Here is a 14,541-nt window from a genome sequence, read left to right as displayed (position 1 = left end):
CGCTCCAGCTCCGCCTCTCTTCGAGGGGTGCCAGGGTTGACGCTGCGCCGTCTAGAGGTCGGCGGTAGCGCTGCAGCGGAGACTTGCAAGCGCCTCCGCCCGGGCGCGCGCTCTACCCTTCCCGTGAATCGTCTTTGCAACGGATCGCCCGACGCCAGAGAGAAAGCTGGCGGGAGCCCAGACACTATTAAACTGCTTCTGTTGGGGCGCCTGGGTGGCTCAGTCGTTAGGCGTCTGCCTTCGGCTCAGGTCATGATCCCAGGGTCCTGGGATCGAGCCCCGCATCGGGCTCCCTGCTCCACGGGAAGCCTGCTTCTCCCTCTCCCACTCCCCCTGCTTGTGTTCCCTCTCTCGCTGTGTCTCTCTCTGTGAAATAAGTAAATAAAATCTTAAAAAATAATAAAAATAAAAAACTGCTCCGGTGATTTATTCACTGTAATTCATAATTATTAATGCATAATTCTATTAACGTATAATTCACTAACAAATAATTCAACTCCCCAAATAGAAGGCAGGGGCCATTCTTGTCTTGGAGGTCCTGTGTTGTCCAGCGTCCACCACAAGTATCAGAGAGTCGGTAAATGTTGTTGAATGAATGACTAAATGAATGAGAAAATAGAGTCCTCTCTCGTCCTAGGTGCCCCAGTCATTGTGGGTCTCAGCCTCAGTTTCCCTATTTATAACAGGATAATATCTGCTTTTCAAGATTGTTGGGGAAAGTAAGTGAAAATATATACATAAGGTACATAAATTGCTTTTTCATTAATGTACATAGTAGGCACTCAATAAATGTTAGATCTTTCATTCATAGTATATCCTCCCAACATTCTCCTTTTTCCTTAAGAGAATGTTTCCGCTGAGAAGGTACAGCCTTCAGTTCCAGAGCCAGTTCTAGGTACTGAGAACATAGCAGTGAACAAAACGGATCGAGTCCCTGCTCCCGTGGAGCTCGGGTTTTAGTAGGAGAAACAGACATTTAAATATCTTTACTTAAATAAAAATAAAAAGAATGTCAAGCAGTACCACCACGCTCTATGGAGAAAAACAAAGCAGGAAAGGGGCAAGGAGTCGTGTTATTTTAAGTAGTGTGGTCAGAGGACAGCCCCAAGGAAGCAGTATTTGAGCAGAAATAAGTGAGGCAGCAAGCCATGGAGATCCCTGGAGGTGAAGGAAATCGCAAATGCAGATTGCCATGGCAACATGGTTGGTGGGTTCAGAGGTCAGCAAGCTGGCTTGTGTGGAGGGAGTGAAGGAGGGGGGCATAGCAGGAAATGAGGTGAGGAAAGGAGGAGAGTAGATCAGGCACACCACGGTGAGGACTTTGGCTTCTCATCTGAGTGAGGTGGGAGCCATGGGAGGAGTTTAGCAGAGGAAGGACCTGAGACACGATCTGAGTTAGATTTTTTTTTAAAGATTTTATTTATTTGACAGACAGTGGGAGAGGGAAGACAAGCAGGGGGAGCGGGAGGGGGAGAAGCAGGCTTCCCACCAAGCAGGGAGCCCGATGTGGGGCTCGATCCCAGGACTCTGGAATCATGACCCGAGCCGAAGGCAGACGCTTAATGACTGAGCCACCCAGGCACCCCAAAGATCTGAGTTAGATTTTAACAGAATCTTGGGCTCGTGTGTGGGGGAACAGACTGTAGGGAACCAAGATGAGGAAAGAGGACCAGGGAGGCAGCCGGTGCAGTAAGTGAGAGATGGTGGATCAGGATGATGGCAGAGAAGGTGGTGAGAAGTGGTCGGATTCTGTGGATACTTTAAAGTAGTGCCCAGAGGGGTTGGCTGACAGATTGGCCATTGAATGTGAGAGAAAGAGAGGCGTCAAGGATGACCCCAAAGTTTTTGGTCTCAGTGCCTGGAAATAGAGAGTTGCCATCAACTGAGATCAGGAAAATAGGGAAGGAGGGCTGAGAGAGAAAATCCAGAGTTCCATTTTGAGCATATTCGAGTTTGAGTTATGTGTTGGACATTGATTTGGGTTGTCAAGGGGGAAGTTGGATGCAATTATCAAACCTTTGGAAAACAATTTGAACGTAGAGAAGGCAATTCGTAAGTCATCAAAAGAAGAAGGGGAAGAGGGACGCCTGGGTGGCTCAGTCGGTTAAGCGTCTGCCTTCAGCTCAGGTCATGATCCCAGGGTCCTGGGATCAAGTCCCGCATCAGGCTCCCTGCTCCGTGGGGAGCCTGCTTCTCCCTCTGCCTCTGCCTCTCTCTCTCTTTCTCTATCTCTCGTGAATAAATAAATAAAATCTTTAAAAAAAAAAAAAAAAGAAGAAGGGGAAGAAACTGACTAAGCACTGCTTGAACTTTCCAAAAGAGAACTACAACTTCTTTTTAAAGAAAAATGGGAGGAAGTAAACAACAAATATGACTTCAAGATATGTGTCACAAACTACCAAACCTAGGATTGAGTAGCAAACTTGAAATTCGTTCTTAGAAAAATATTCAGACCTGGTGCTTTGGAAACAATGCTTTGGAAATCAATGTGTTCAAAGAACAAACAAAATTAAGAACAGAAAAGGGGAAATTACAACAAACAAAAAGCAAGATTATTTTTAATGACCAAATTCCACAGAAATACATTTAAGGGGCACATGGGTGGTCAGTCGATTGAGAGTCTGACTCTTGATTTCTGCTCGGGTCATGATCTCTGGGTCCTGGGATCGGGCCTGCATCGTGCTCCATGCTCAGTGGGGAGTCTGCCTGAAGATTCTTCTCCTCCCTCTGTCCCTCCCCCCGCTCTTGTGCACTCTCTCTAAAATAAATAAATTTAGGGCGCCTGGGTGGCTCAGTTGGTTAAGCGACTGCCTTTGGCTCAGGTCATGATCCTGGAGTCCCGGGATCGAGTCCCGCATCAGGCTCCCTGTTCAGCAGGGAATCTGCTTCTCCCTCTGACCCTCCCCCCTCTCATGTGCTCTCTCTCTCTCAAATAAATAAATAAAATCTTTAAAAAAAATAAAATAAAATAAATTTTTAAAAAAGCGTTACATTTGAAAGCTTCTGTGAAATTGATTTCTTCTTTAAAAAAAAAAGTAAGGCTGATGCAATAATAAATGAAAATAAATTTTAAAAAAACCACAAAAGACTTTTTATAAATGTATTGAAGAAGAGCTCTCTTAAATGGCACCTGGCCCCAGTGGATTAACAACAGGATTTCCCCCAGCTGTTCATAAAGCTCTGTAAATTGTCCCAGGACATAATTCATTCTACAAGGGAGACTTGGTCTTCATAACTCATGCATGTCAATTCTGAATAAAACCCCAGGACTAAAATATGTATTGGTGAGGACCTACTATGTGTACCTATACCAGAAATAGAAAGAAGAGATATCGGGGCGCCTGGGTAGCTCAGTCAGTTAAGTGTCTGCCTTCGGCTCAGGTCATGATCCCAGGGGTCCTGGGATTGAGCCCTGTGTTGGGCTCCTTGCTCAGCGGGGAGCCTGCTTCTCCCTCTCTCTCTCCCTGCCACTCCCCCTGCTCCTGTTCATGCTTTCTCTCTCTCTCTGTCAAATAAATAAACAAAATCTTTTTTTTTTAAAAGAAGAGATAGCAAGAAAGAGAGCTTCATCACTGGGGAGCTCACAGTCTAGTTGGAAAACTGGATGTAGACAAATAAAGATAGTTTTGTTATTTCTAAGGCCTGGGAATGGGTGGAGAAGAAATAAAAATAAAAATGGCTCAGATGTTGCCCATGGGGAATTTACAGCGTACCTGGGAACTTGTGTTCCAGAAACTTAACCCAGAGAAGAGAACACTACTCCCTCCCTCGGAGGGGAATGAATCAGAGAGGACTCCCTGGAGAAAGTGTCATTTGAGCAAAATAAGGACGGAAGATTTCAGAGATAAGAGCATGGGCACTAGAGTCAAGTGAACATGGGATCAAATCTCAGTTCTATAATTTCTTTGCTGTGTGATCTTGGGCAAATGACCTCCCTTCTCTGGGCCTCGTCTTATAAAAGGAAGCATCTCCCCTTACTTCCCTGTGTTGGGGTAGGACTTATCTTAAAGGGGAAATTCTATGGAAGATGCAGTCCTGTAGTAATGACCCTACATTCAGGTGCCACTACAATGACTTCAAGATGTGAGCGGGTGAGATCCTCGAGAAGCCCTGTCTCGTAAAACGTCCGGAAGTGATGAAAAGGTTCTGTATCTGCACCGCCCCGTATGGCAGCCGCGAGCGACACTGGGCTATTGAGCTTCGAACTAGCAGCTGGTGCAACTGAGGAACTCAATTTTTTACTTGAATTCATTTGCATCCAAAGAGGAACCGACAGCTGGTGATTACCAGATAGGGCGGCACCGATCCGAAGGGCACGCTAGGCAGTGGCACCAGCTTGAGAAAAGGCCTAGAGGCATGAAAATGATACAGCCCAGAGGATCTGTCCTGGTCTCCTGTGACAGCTGTAACAAGGTGACCACAGACTTAGCGACTCAAGAACAGTACAGATTTACTCCATTAAAGTTTTGGAGGTCAGGCATCTACAATCAAAGTGTCGGCAGGCCCCTTCTGGGGCTGCATTCCTTGGCCGGTGGCCCTTTCCTCCCATCACTCTGATATCTGCTTCCACTGTCAAATCTCCTGCTCCTGACTCTGACCCTCCCGCCTCCCTCTTATAAGGACCCTTGTGATTACCTTGGGCCCCCCCAGATAATCTAGGATCCTCTTCCCACCTCAAGACCCTTAATCACAACTGCGAAGTTCCCTTTGCCATGTATGGTCACATATTCCCAGGTGCAGGGGATTCGGATGTGGACCTCATTAGGGGGCCGTTATTCCGTCCGCCACAATGGTCTGCACAGCTAGAACGTAACTGTGTTCAGTGGCAGAGAGAAGCCTCGACTACCAAGCTAAGGAGCTAGGACATAGCCTTTCCTTCAAAACAGAGCCATAATCTGTCACCTTCTCACCTGCCTCTGCTAGTACCCTGACCCAAGTGAACATCACTTCTTGCTCGGACCATGGCAGTAGTCTCTCCGCTAAAGCAGAAGATCCTCATGTCCCTCCCCCCACACCCCCATAGTCTAGTCCCCACCAGCAACTAGAGGGATCCTATTAAAATCTAAGATCAAGACACTTCTCTGGGGTGCCTGGGTGGCTCAGTCATTAGGCATCTGCCTTTGGCTCAGGTCATGATCCCAGGGTCCTGGGATGGAGCCCCGTGTTGGGCTCCTTGCTCAGCAGGAAGCCTGCTTCTCCCTCTCCCACTCCCCCTGCTTGTGTTCCCTCTTTCACTGTGTCTCTCTCTGTCAAATAAATAAATAAAATCTTTAAAAAAAAAAAAAAAGACATTTCTCTGCTCAGAATAGGGTTGCCTGATTTAGGAAAAAAAAAATTTACAGAATGCTCTCTTGAATTTGAATTTGAATTTCAGATAAACAAATAATTTTTATTTCTTAATTTATTTTATTTTATTTTATTTTATTTTTTAAGATTTTATTTATTTGCGAGAGAGAGAATGAGAGACAGAGAACATGAGAGGGAGGAGGGTCGGAGGGAGAAGCAGACTCCCTGCTGAGCAGGGAGTCTGATGTGGGACTCAATCCCGGGACTCCAGGATCATGACCTGAGCCGAAGGCAGTCGCTTAACCAACTGAGCCACCCAGGTGCCCCTTGGATTTTATTTTTTTAAGATGTTTATTATTTATTTGAGAGAGAGAGCGAGCCGTGGGGAGGGGCAAAGGGAGGGGAGAGAGAGTCTTAAGCAGACTCCATGCTGAGCATAGAGCCTGGCTCGGGGCTTGATCCCATGACCCTGAGATCATGACCTGAGTGGAAACCAAGAGTTGGACGCTTAACCGACTATGCCACCCAGACACCAGTAAAGATTTTATTTTGAAGTCATCTCTATACCCAATGTGGGGCTCGAACTCACAACCCTAAGACCAAGAGTCACAAGCTCTACAGACTGAGCAGCCAGGCACCCCCAACAACATATAATTTTTTGAAGTATGTTTCAAATATTGCATGGGACATACTCATGCTAAAAAAACAAAACAAAACAAACAAACAAACAAAAAACCCCGTTTTCTTGTTGTTTATCTGAAACCCAAAACCCAAATTTAATTTGGTGTTGTATATTTTATCTGTTAACAGTAGCTCAGAACACTGCCATGGATCTCCAAACACTTGCTATGGCCTGGAAGGCTTTCAAACCCAGCCCCCCACCACCTCTCTCCCTTCGTCTCACTCCACTTTCCCTCTTGCTCCCTCTGCTTCATTCACATTGGCCTCTTCACTCTTCCTGAAATGTGCCAAGCATATTGTGCCTCAGGGCCTTTGTACTTGCTGCTCCCTGTGCTTGACATGCTTTTCTGCCAGATTTAAGCATGACTCCTTCCTCCCTTCCTCAGGTCTTGGCTCAAATATCACCTTACCCAATGGGCCTTGCCTAGCTTACCTAAATCCCTGCCCCACTCAGTCCTCTTTGTCCCCTTTAGGTTGGCACTTGTCACCACTTGATATATTCCATATTTCTTTTTCCTTTGCTTATTGCCTGTCTTCCTCCAATAGAATGTCCGTTTCCTGAGGGCAGGGATTTGTGTCTGTTTTAGTCACTGCTACTTCCCCAGTGCCTATAATAGGGCCTTACACATAGGAGGTGCGTAATGAATGCTTGTTGAATGAATAAATAAAGAAATGATATCATTGAGCTGCTGGATCCAGCTATGCCTGAAGCCAGCCTTGCGAAATCGGATGGACTCACACAAACCAGTTTCCTTCTAGCCTACACGCCCATCTCCGAGACTAGATCATGGCTGGTGGATTTCTGGCTGACCGCATTTTCATCCTTGCTCTGTGACTCCTTCAGGGCCCGGCGACAGGCGGCTGGCAGTGACCTTTGCAGTTGAGTCCTCCCGAAGTACAAGAAGAGCATGGGGTTGAGGCAGCTGTGAGCCAGAGCGAGGCCGTTGACCAGCGCTTCAGCCCGCAGGGCCCCGGCCAGGAGCGCGGAGTGCGGGGCAGCCGCGGCGATTACCAGCCCCAGCAGGTGGTAGGGGGTCCAGCAGACAAAAAACCCCACCACTACGGCCATGCCCAGTGGCCAGCGGTGTCGGGCCACGCGGCACAGAAGGGCCCCGTGGCAGCTGGCCACGACCACCAGCGGCCCCAGGAAGCCAAAAACAAAGCGGGTGGCGGTCACCGCGTTCTCCACCACGGCGGAGCCTCCGTAGTCCACCACACACGCCAGCCGGCGAGGGAAGTGCTCCTGGTGCAGCCGGCGGTAGATGGCCGAGGGCACGGTGAGCAGCGAGGCCACGGTCCAGGCGACCCCGCAGGCTACCTGCACCCCGCGCGCCCGCCCCGCCGCCGCCCCCCAGCTGGGCCTGAGGGCCCGCAGGCAGAGGTCGGCGCTGAGAGCGGCCAGAAGGAGCACGCTGGCGTACATGGACAGCAGGATGCCCGAGGGCAGGACCCGACAGCCCGCCGCCCCGTACGGCCAGTGCCCCCCGCGCGCGATGGCCACCGCCAGGAGGGGCAGAGACGCACAGCAGAGCAGATCCGCCGCGGCCAAGTGGAGGAACCAGGCGGCGCCGACCCTCTGGCGGGCCTCTTTCCAGGTCACCCAGGCCACCATCGCGTTGCCGGGCACGCCCACCAGGAAGACCGCGGCGTACAGCAGGAACGGGGCGGTGCGCAGCGGGTCGGTGGAGACGCAGAGGCCGTCCGCGCAGTCCACGGGCAGATCCGGAACCCCGTCGTAGTCCGCGTACTCGTAGCTGAGAGAAGTGTTCTCCATCCAGGCCCCGGACACCTGAACCGGAGAGAAATCGTGGGAGCTCCTTGACGAAACCCTCAGGCGCCTGGAATCCCCGGGTGTGGGAACCCCCGCTAGCCGCTCGGACGCGGACTGCGGCAGCTGCCGATCTCCAGTGCATCCTAATACCGGAATTCTAGAAGACTACCCTCTTAGAACTCGCTGCGGGAATGGTGCCACGTCGGAACCCCCGCAGGTTAGAATACCGGAATTCTAGAATGCCAGAGTGTGAGAACACTAGCTCATGAGCATCCTGGAATTCTGGAATATTACAATGTTAGAACCCAAGCTTACTCGCATCTCGGAATTCTGGAGTATTGCAATGCAGAAAATGATCGTGATTTAAAAAGATATATTTTAGGGGCGCCTGGGCGTCTGCCTTCGGCTCAGGTCATGATCCCAGATCCTGGGATCGAGCCCCAAATCGGGCTCCCGGCTCAGCGGGAAGCCTGTTTCTCCCTCTCCCACTCCCCCTGCTTGTGTTCCCTCTCTTGCTGTCTGTCTCTCTGTCATATAAATAAATAAATAAAATATTTTTAAAATATATTTTGGAATCCCAAAATATTATACTATTAGAACCCCAGCCAATTATTATTTGGAACTGTAGGGCCGCGCTGTGTGATCCAACATTCAGCGTTGATGGAAATGTTCTTAAAAAAAAAAAAAAAAAAGATTTTATTTATTTATTTGAGAGAGAGAGCACGCGAGAGAGCACAAGCAGGGTGAGGGGCAGAAGGAGAAGCAGACTCCCCACCGAACAGGGAGCCTGATGGGGGGCTGGATCCTGAGACTCTGGATCATGACCTGAGCTGAAGGCAGACGCTTAACCAACTGAGCTACCCAGGCGCCCCTAGAATTTAAAATATTGGAATCCGAATATCCATCAAGAGGGGGAAAGGTTAATATGTATTGACAGCAGGGGAGCCTGGGTGGCTCAGCCGTTAAGCGTCTGCCTTCGGCTCAGGTCAGGATCCCAGGGTCCTGGGATCGAGTCCCACATCGGGCTCCCTGCTCTGCAGGAAGTCTGCTTCTCCCTCTCCCACTCCCCCTGCTTGTGTTCCTCTCTCACTGTGTCTCTCTCTGTCAAATAAATAAATACAATCTTTAAAAAAATATATATATATGTATTGACAGCAAAGGCCCTGAGGTGAGAACATGGTGGTCATGTTCAAGGAACAGCGAGGATGCCAGTGTGGCTGGGGTGGAGTAGGGAGGCAGAGAAGGGGAAGGTAAGAACAGAAAGATATCGTGGACCATGGGGCACACTGTGAGGACATTATCTTTTATTCCACATGAGATAGGGGCCACAGGAGGGTGCTGAGCTGTGAAGCGACATGATCTATCATAACAATAGCAATAATAATAATTATATATATTATATTATTACTATGATAATAATATAACATATAGTAATATATAGTAATATTACTACTATAATAATATATAGGAATATTATTATTAATATAATATTAATATAATAATATAATAGTAATAAACTAATATATCATATATTAGTATTATATATTAAATATATTAAACAAATATTATATATTAAACATATTAAACAAATGCATTAATATATATTTTTAGGGCGCCTGGGTGGCTCAGTCGTTAAGCGTCTGCCTTCGGCTCAGGTCATGATCCTGGAGTCCCGGGATCGAGTCCCACATCGGGCTCCCTGCTCGGTGAGAAGCCTGCTTCTCCCTCTCCCACTCCCCCTGCTTGTGTTCCTGCTCTCGCTATCTCCCTCTCTGTCAAATAAATAAAATATTAAAATATATATATTTTTTATATTATGGATAATTTACTATATATTAACTATATACAATAATATACTATATTATATATAAATATATAATAATATACATATACTATATATAATATATAAATATATAATATAACATATAAATATATAATAATAAGTAAATATATAATATACTATATTATATATAAATATATAATAATATACATATACTATATAATATATAAATATACAATATAATATATAAATATATAATAATAAGTAATATAGATTAATACATTAATACATTATATAGTGATATAATAGTTATTTTTACTTTTATAATATAGTAATATTAATATATAATTATATATTATTATTACTTACTATTATTATATTAGTAGTATTAGTATTAGAAGCCACCATCCACTGAGCACTTTGTGTTATGTGTTGGGCATTGCTCCGGGTGCCTTTAAATCTTATATCATTTGATCCTTATAACAACCCTCTGATTTTAATACTATCCTTTTACCCGTACTATCATTGTACCCATTCGGCAGACAAGAAGACTGAGGCCCAGGGACGTAACTTGCCGAAGATCATTCAGCTAAGCAAGTAACAGAGCTGAGTTTTGAACTGTGTCATCCCCACTCTGGAACTGCGGGCCCTAGAGCGCATTCACCCAAAAACCTTAGATTCAGGAGACAGACGGCAGCACAGCCGGTGGCCCTAAGCAGACCCGGGCTCCGTAACTCAGTTTCAGTTGGCTCTCTCTTGGTTTCCTCATCTGAGCAATGAGTCACCGAGGTGAACCTACCTCACTGGTTTAGGGGAGGCTTTGTGGAGTTGACGTGTGATAAAGCAGTAAAGGGCTCGGGTGGATGGTAGACCCTAGCCCCCCAACGTCAGCATGACCTGCCCCTGAGGCTCTCTGCTGGCTCTCATGGGCGCTCCCCAGAGCTCTAGCTGGCACTGACCCAACAGGAAAAGCGGAGGGGAAGTTGGAGTGTTGCCCTCTGCCCTCTCCTCCCTGCCAAGTAGTTGCCAAGAGGCCCAGCCACTTGTGTGTGTGTGTGTGTGTGTGTGTGTTTGGAGTTTGGCCTGCTGCTTTCATATTATTTTCATCACTAGAGTAAAAGGTGTGCAGCTTTTAAAAATTCAAACCCTCACCAGCTGTGTGACCTTGGGCAAGTCACTTAACCTCTCTGTTCTTCAGCTTCCTCGCCTGTAAAATGAGAATAATACTCTTCCTACCTTAGAGGTGTCACGAGCGTTCAGGAAGCGAATCAGAGTGGAGAGCTGAACGCAGTGCCTGGTCCACAGCGAGCATTAGCTGTGAGGTAGCAGCTGGTACCTGCTGGTACACACGCCCTCTCTCCCACCCTCAAACCCCACCCTGCCCAGCTTCTACTGGTCAAAATCCAGGAAATCTTCTGCATGTTGGCAGCTCAACCAACTGTGGTATTTCCCTTTGAATATACCAAACAGAAATGCAACATCCAAAACCCACTGTGTCATCTCTTTATCTTTTCCGCATAATGAATGTGTTTTCAATCTGTTTCCCTATCTGCACACACATCAGCCCTTTCCTACAGCAGCTTGAATATCAGCCCGCTGGCTGGATGGGCCGTGCTCACCAACCAGCCTCGGACTGTAAATAAAGGACATTTAATGATAATCACGAATAGCCTTATTATTTTATCCTCATTTTGTACAGTAAATTTGATTCATATAAAAAACAATGAATTAGGGCGCCTGGGTGGCTCAGTTGGTTGAGCGACTGCCTTCGGCTCAGGTCATGATCCCAGGGTCCTGGGATCGAGCCCCGCATCGGGCTCCCTGCTCCACAGGAAGCCTGCTTCTCCCTCTCCCTCTGCTGCTCCCCCTGCTTGTGCTCTCTCCTCTCTCTCAAATAAATAAATAAAATATTTAAAAAACATAGCATGATATATTCATGCAGTGGAATACTCTATAGCAGTGCGGATGAACAAACCACACACACAAATGTGGATGGATTTCATACATATACTGCTGGGGAAAGAGGCAAACAGACACGCAGGGGAGGTGACTGAGTGATACCATTCACATCAAGTTCAAAAACGAGCAGAAGAGTTCTGTGGGGGGTGGGTAGCGACTGGGGGAACAGGAGGGCACGTCGGCACTAGGCTTGTGCTATTCCTTGACCCGGGTGCTCAGTACCTGTGTACATTTGGCTCGTGGAGATACACAGAGCTTCCCAGCTCTGACGTGCGTGTGTCTGTTATCTGTGAAAATAAAGTTAAAGCTTCTTTCTTAAGAAGTGGAATTGGAGGGGCGCCTGGGTGGCTCAGTTGGTTAAGCGTCTGTCTTGTGCTCGGGTCATGATCGCAGGGTCCTGGGTTCAAGCCCCACATCGGGCTCCCTGCTCAGTGGGGAGTCTGCTTCTCCCTCTGCCTCTGCCTCTGCCTCCTCCCCCCTGCTCATGCTCTGTTTCTGTCTCTCTCTCTCTCTCAAATAAAGAAATAAAATCTTTAAAAAAAAAAAAGTGAAGTTGGTGAATCGAAGGGCTAGTTCACCGGACAAGTGGCCATTGGGTGGATTATCCAGAAACTGCTGGGGTTCCTGGAGTTTGGAGAATCGTCCTTTGCTGTCACCTGAGTGCACCAGATATGTGGACCCTTTGACCAAAAGCTTTTCTGTTGGGCCGCCGAAGTGAATTCCAAGAGCCTGGAATTCCAATGTAATGGTGATAAGATCCCACCTCTCAAATTGCCGTTTCTGATTCCCAGATTCTGAAAAGAATTAGCCTACAAAGCCGAGATGGCCAAATGCCACCCTCCTGTCCTTGCCTCCCTCTTTCCCTCCATCCTTACCGGCTCTTGTAAGAGGATCCTCATCTTGACCAGATGCCACTCAGAAGCCTGATCCGGGCTCACAGCCAGGACCCGGGAGGTCTGGGGGTCTCTCCCGGCGTCTGGCAGCTGGTGGATTCCTGGAAGTTCGTCCCCCTTGCCGAGGCTCCTAAGGGATGCCTCTCAGCACTGCCACCTCACGGGCCCCAGCCAATCTTAATAACCAGGGGAAAACAGGAGTGGCCTTTTCGTACTCTAAGGGTGTGTTTGTCCTGTATTCTTCCCATGACTCACACATCCCAAAATTACTGGGCAGCAAAGGAAGGTGGGTGGAGAGTTGACCCAGTGTCACCAACCCCAGTTTATCAATGCCATCTGTTCCTGGAAGCTAGACCTGCATGCAGTTTGACCTTGAAGGCCTGGAGGTCTTCACTCTCACTTCCCCGGGGGGCCCTCTGGGGTCATCCTCAGGGAGCACCCACTGCCTGCTACCCGCCTCCCAGCCTCCAAATGTATACCAGCCCCCTCTCTCTGCTCTTTGCAAAGCCTTGAAGACAGATAAATATTCCTCCCGCCTTCCGTGTACTTAGAGAAACAGCTCAGGGTCACATTCCCCACAAAAGGGCCGAGGTCGTCAACCACAGGGCAGACAAAAACACAAACAAATCATATCCCTCCTGTTCCCCCAGTTTCCCGTCTTTGAAGTGGGAGGATGTTGACCGTCGTGGTCCCTAACCTCACTCCCACCACAGGCGCCAGGCCGAGAACGTGAACTTGAGGGCCAGAATGACGAGACTCATAGTCCAGGTCCGCGGTGGGTGAGATCCAGGGCCTCGGCCTCCCTGGGCCTCAACTTCCTCATCTGTGCAGTGGATGTTTTGCCTTGAGCAATACATGGGTGAAGAGATTTCAAGCACATCCGTGGGTGCCCGGCTCACCGGCCCATCGGCTGTGCCTCCCTACGTGTTAAATTAACAATGACGAAAAGAATACAATAGAAATTGTTAAAATGTACATTTTAAGGGCGCCTGGGTGGCTCAGTTGGTTGAGTGACTGCCTTCGGCTCGGGTCATGATCCTGGAGTCCCTGGATCGAGTCCTGCATCGGGCTCCCTGCTTGGCGGGGAGTCTGCTTCTCCCTCTGACCCTCCCCCCTCTCATGTGCTCTCTCTCATTCTCTCTGTCTCAAATAAATAAATAAAATCTTTAAAAAAAATAAAATAAAAAATAAAATGTACATTTTAAGAAGGCTTAGCAAGAGGAAGTGGTTCTCCAATTTCAGAACTCTTATTCAGCAGTTCTTTTGTGGCTGTATACTTCTCTCTGTGCATGCTTTGGGTGGAGGGGATATATTTACACATTTCTTTTGATGTCCTTTAGGGAATAAAACCGTGTTGTTAGAGGAAGTTGTTCTGGGCGCCTGGTGGCTCAGTTGGTTAAGCGACTGCCTTCGGCTCAGGTCATGATCCTGGAGTCCCGGGATCGAGTCCCACGTCGGGCTCCCTGCTCAGCGGGGAGTCTGCTTTTCCCTCTCCCGCTCCCCCCCTTCTTATGCGCTCTCTCTCTCTCTCTCTCTCTCAAATAAATAAAATCTTTTAAAAAAAAATAGAGGAAGTTGGTCTGAGTCAACAAACTGGAGCTCACTGCGTGACCTGTGACATCTCCCGGCCCCTCCCCAGGTGACCATGTCTTGGCTGAGCCTTGTCGTGGCCCCAGACCCTCCCGATGAGACAAACGCCCCTTCTATCCCCTCCTGCCATGCTCTGGGAGGCCTCCTCATCTCCCACATCCTATGGGAACCCACCCTGGTCAGAGAAGAGACGAGCATGGCAGAAGCTCAGGGTGGGGACTGTCCTTGATCAGCCCAAACTTCCACTGATCTCAGATTTACAGGAGTGTGTCTCTCAGATCAGTAGAGCTTCCTAAATGCCGTGGTCACTGATCCTGAAGTGCACGTTTCTCAGATTCTGGGGGCCTGAGGTTTTCTGGTGTCGCTAGCGCTGGGGGCTCTTCCCTGAGGGCTGGGGGATGCTGGGGGCAGAGGCCAGGGTCTCCATAGCCTGCAGATGGCTGGGGGTGGAGAGCGGGCATGGGGGGAGGGAGACACAGCTTTTATAGAAAGGGAGGGCTGCTCTGGGTGTGGGATTCCTTTTTACAGCCACTCCGAAAGATGCCAAGTACCAGCCCCTCAACACGGGGGGAGCTAGAAGA

General features: G+C 48.2%; 1 protein-coding gene across 2 annotated transcripts; it reads right to left on the bottom strand.

Annotated features, from left to right (window-relative positions):
- Nucleotides 1–5,990: 5,990 nt before the first annotated feature.
- C5AR2 (complement component 5a receptor 2) lies at nucleotides 5,991–12,560 on the bottom strand. 2 transcript variants are annotated; one of them, XM_034986860.1, is made up of 2 exons: nucleotides 12,353–12,560; nucleotides 5,991–7,756 (listed from the first exon to the last, which is right to left on the bottom strand). In XM_034986860.1, the coding sequence occupies exons 1-2, from the start codon at nucleotides 12,374–12,376 to the stop codon at nucleotides 6,728–6,730; spliced, it is 1,053 nt and encodes a 350-aa protein (XP_034842751.1). In that variant the 5' UTR covers nucleotides 12,377–12,560; the 3' UTR covers nucleotides 5,991–6,727. The 2 variants fall into 2 exon arrangements, with proteins under 2 accessions (XP_034842751.1, XP_034842752.1); XM_034986861.1 differs by lacking the exon at nucleotides 12,353–12,560 and adding an exon at nucleotides 10,318–11,227.
- Nucleotides 12,561–14,541: the final 1,981 nt, after the last annotated feature.

This window comes from Mirounga leonina, unplaced genomic scaffold, assembly GCF_011800145.1.
Source record: "Mirounga leonina isolate KUSES-001 unplaced genomic scaffold, KU_Mleo_1.0 Mir_376, whole genome shotgun sequence".
NCBI classification, from domain to species: domain Eukaryota; kingdom Metazoa; phylum Chordata; class Mammalia; order Carnivora; family Phocidae; genus Mirounga; species Mirounga leonina.
Note: the sequence above shows the minus strand (reverse complement) of the source record. Positions and strands in the feature narration are given on the sequence as shown.

Excerpts from the sequence above, each read along its gene's own strand:
- C5AR2 (XM_034986860.1), bottom strand. The coding sequence starts at position 12,376 with ATGAGGATCCTCTTACAAGAGCCG. Across the intron at positions 7,757-12,352 it reads GGATCCTCTTACAAGAGCCG|GTGTCCGGGGCCTGGATGGA; the intron begins GTAAGGATGGAG and ends TCTCCGGTTCAG.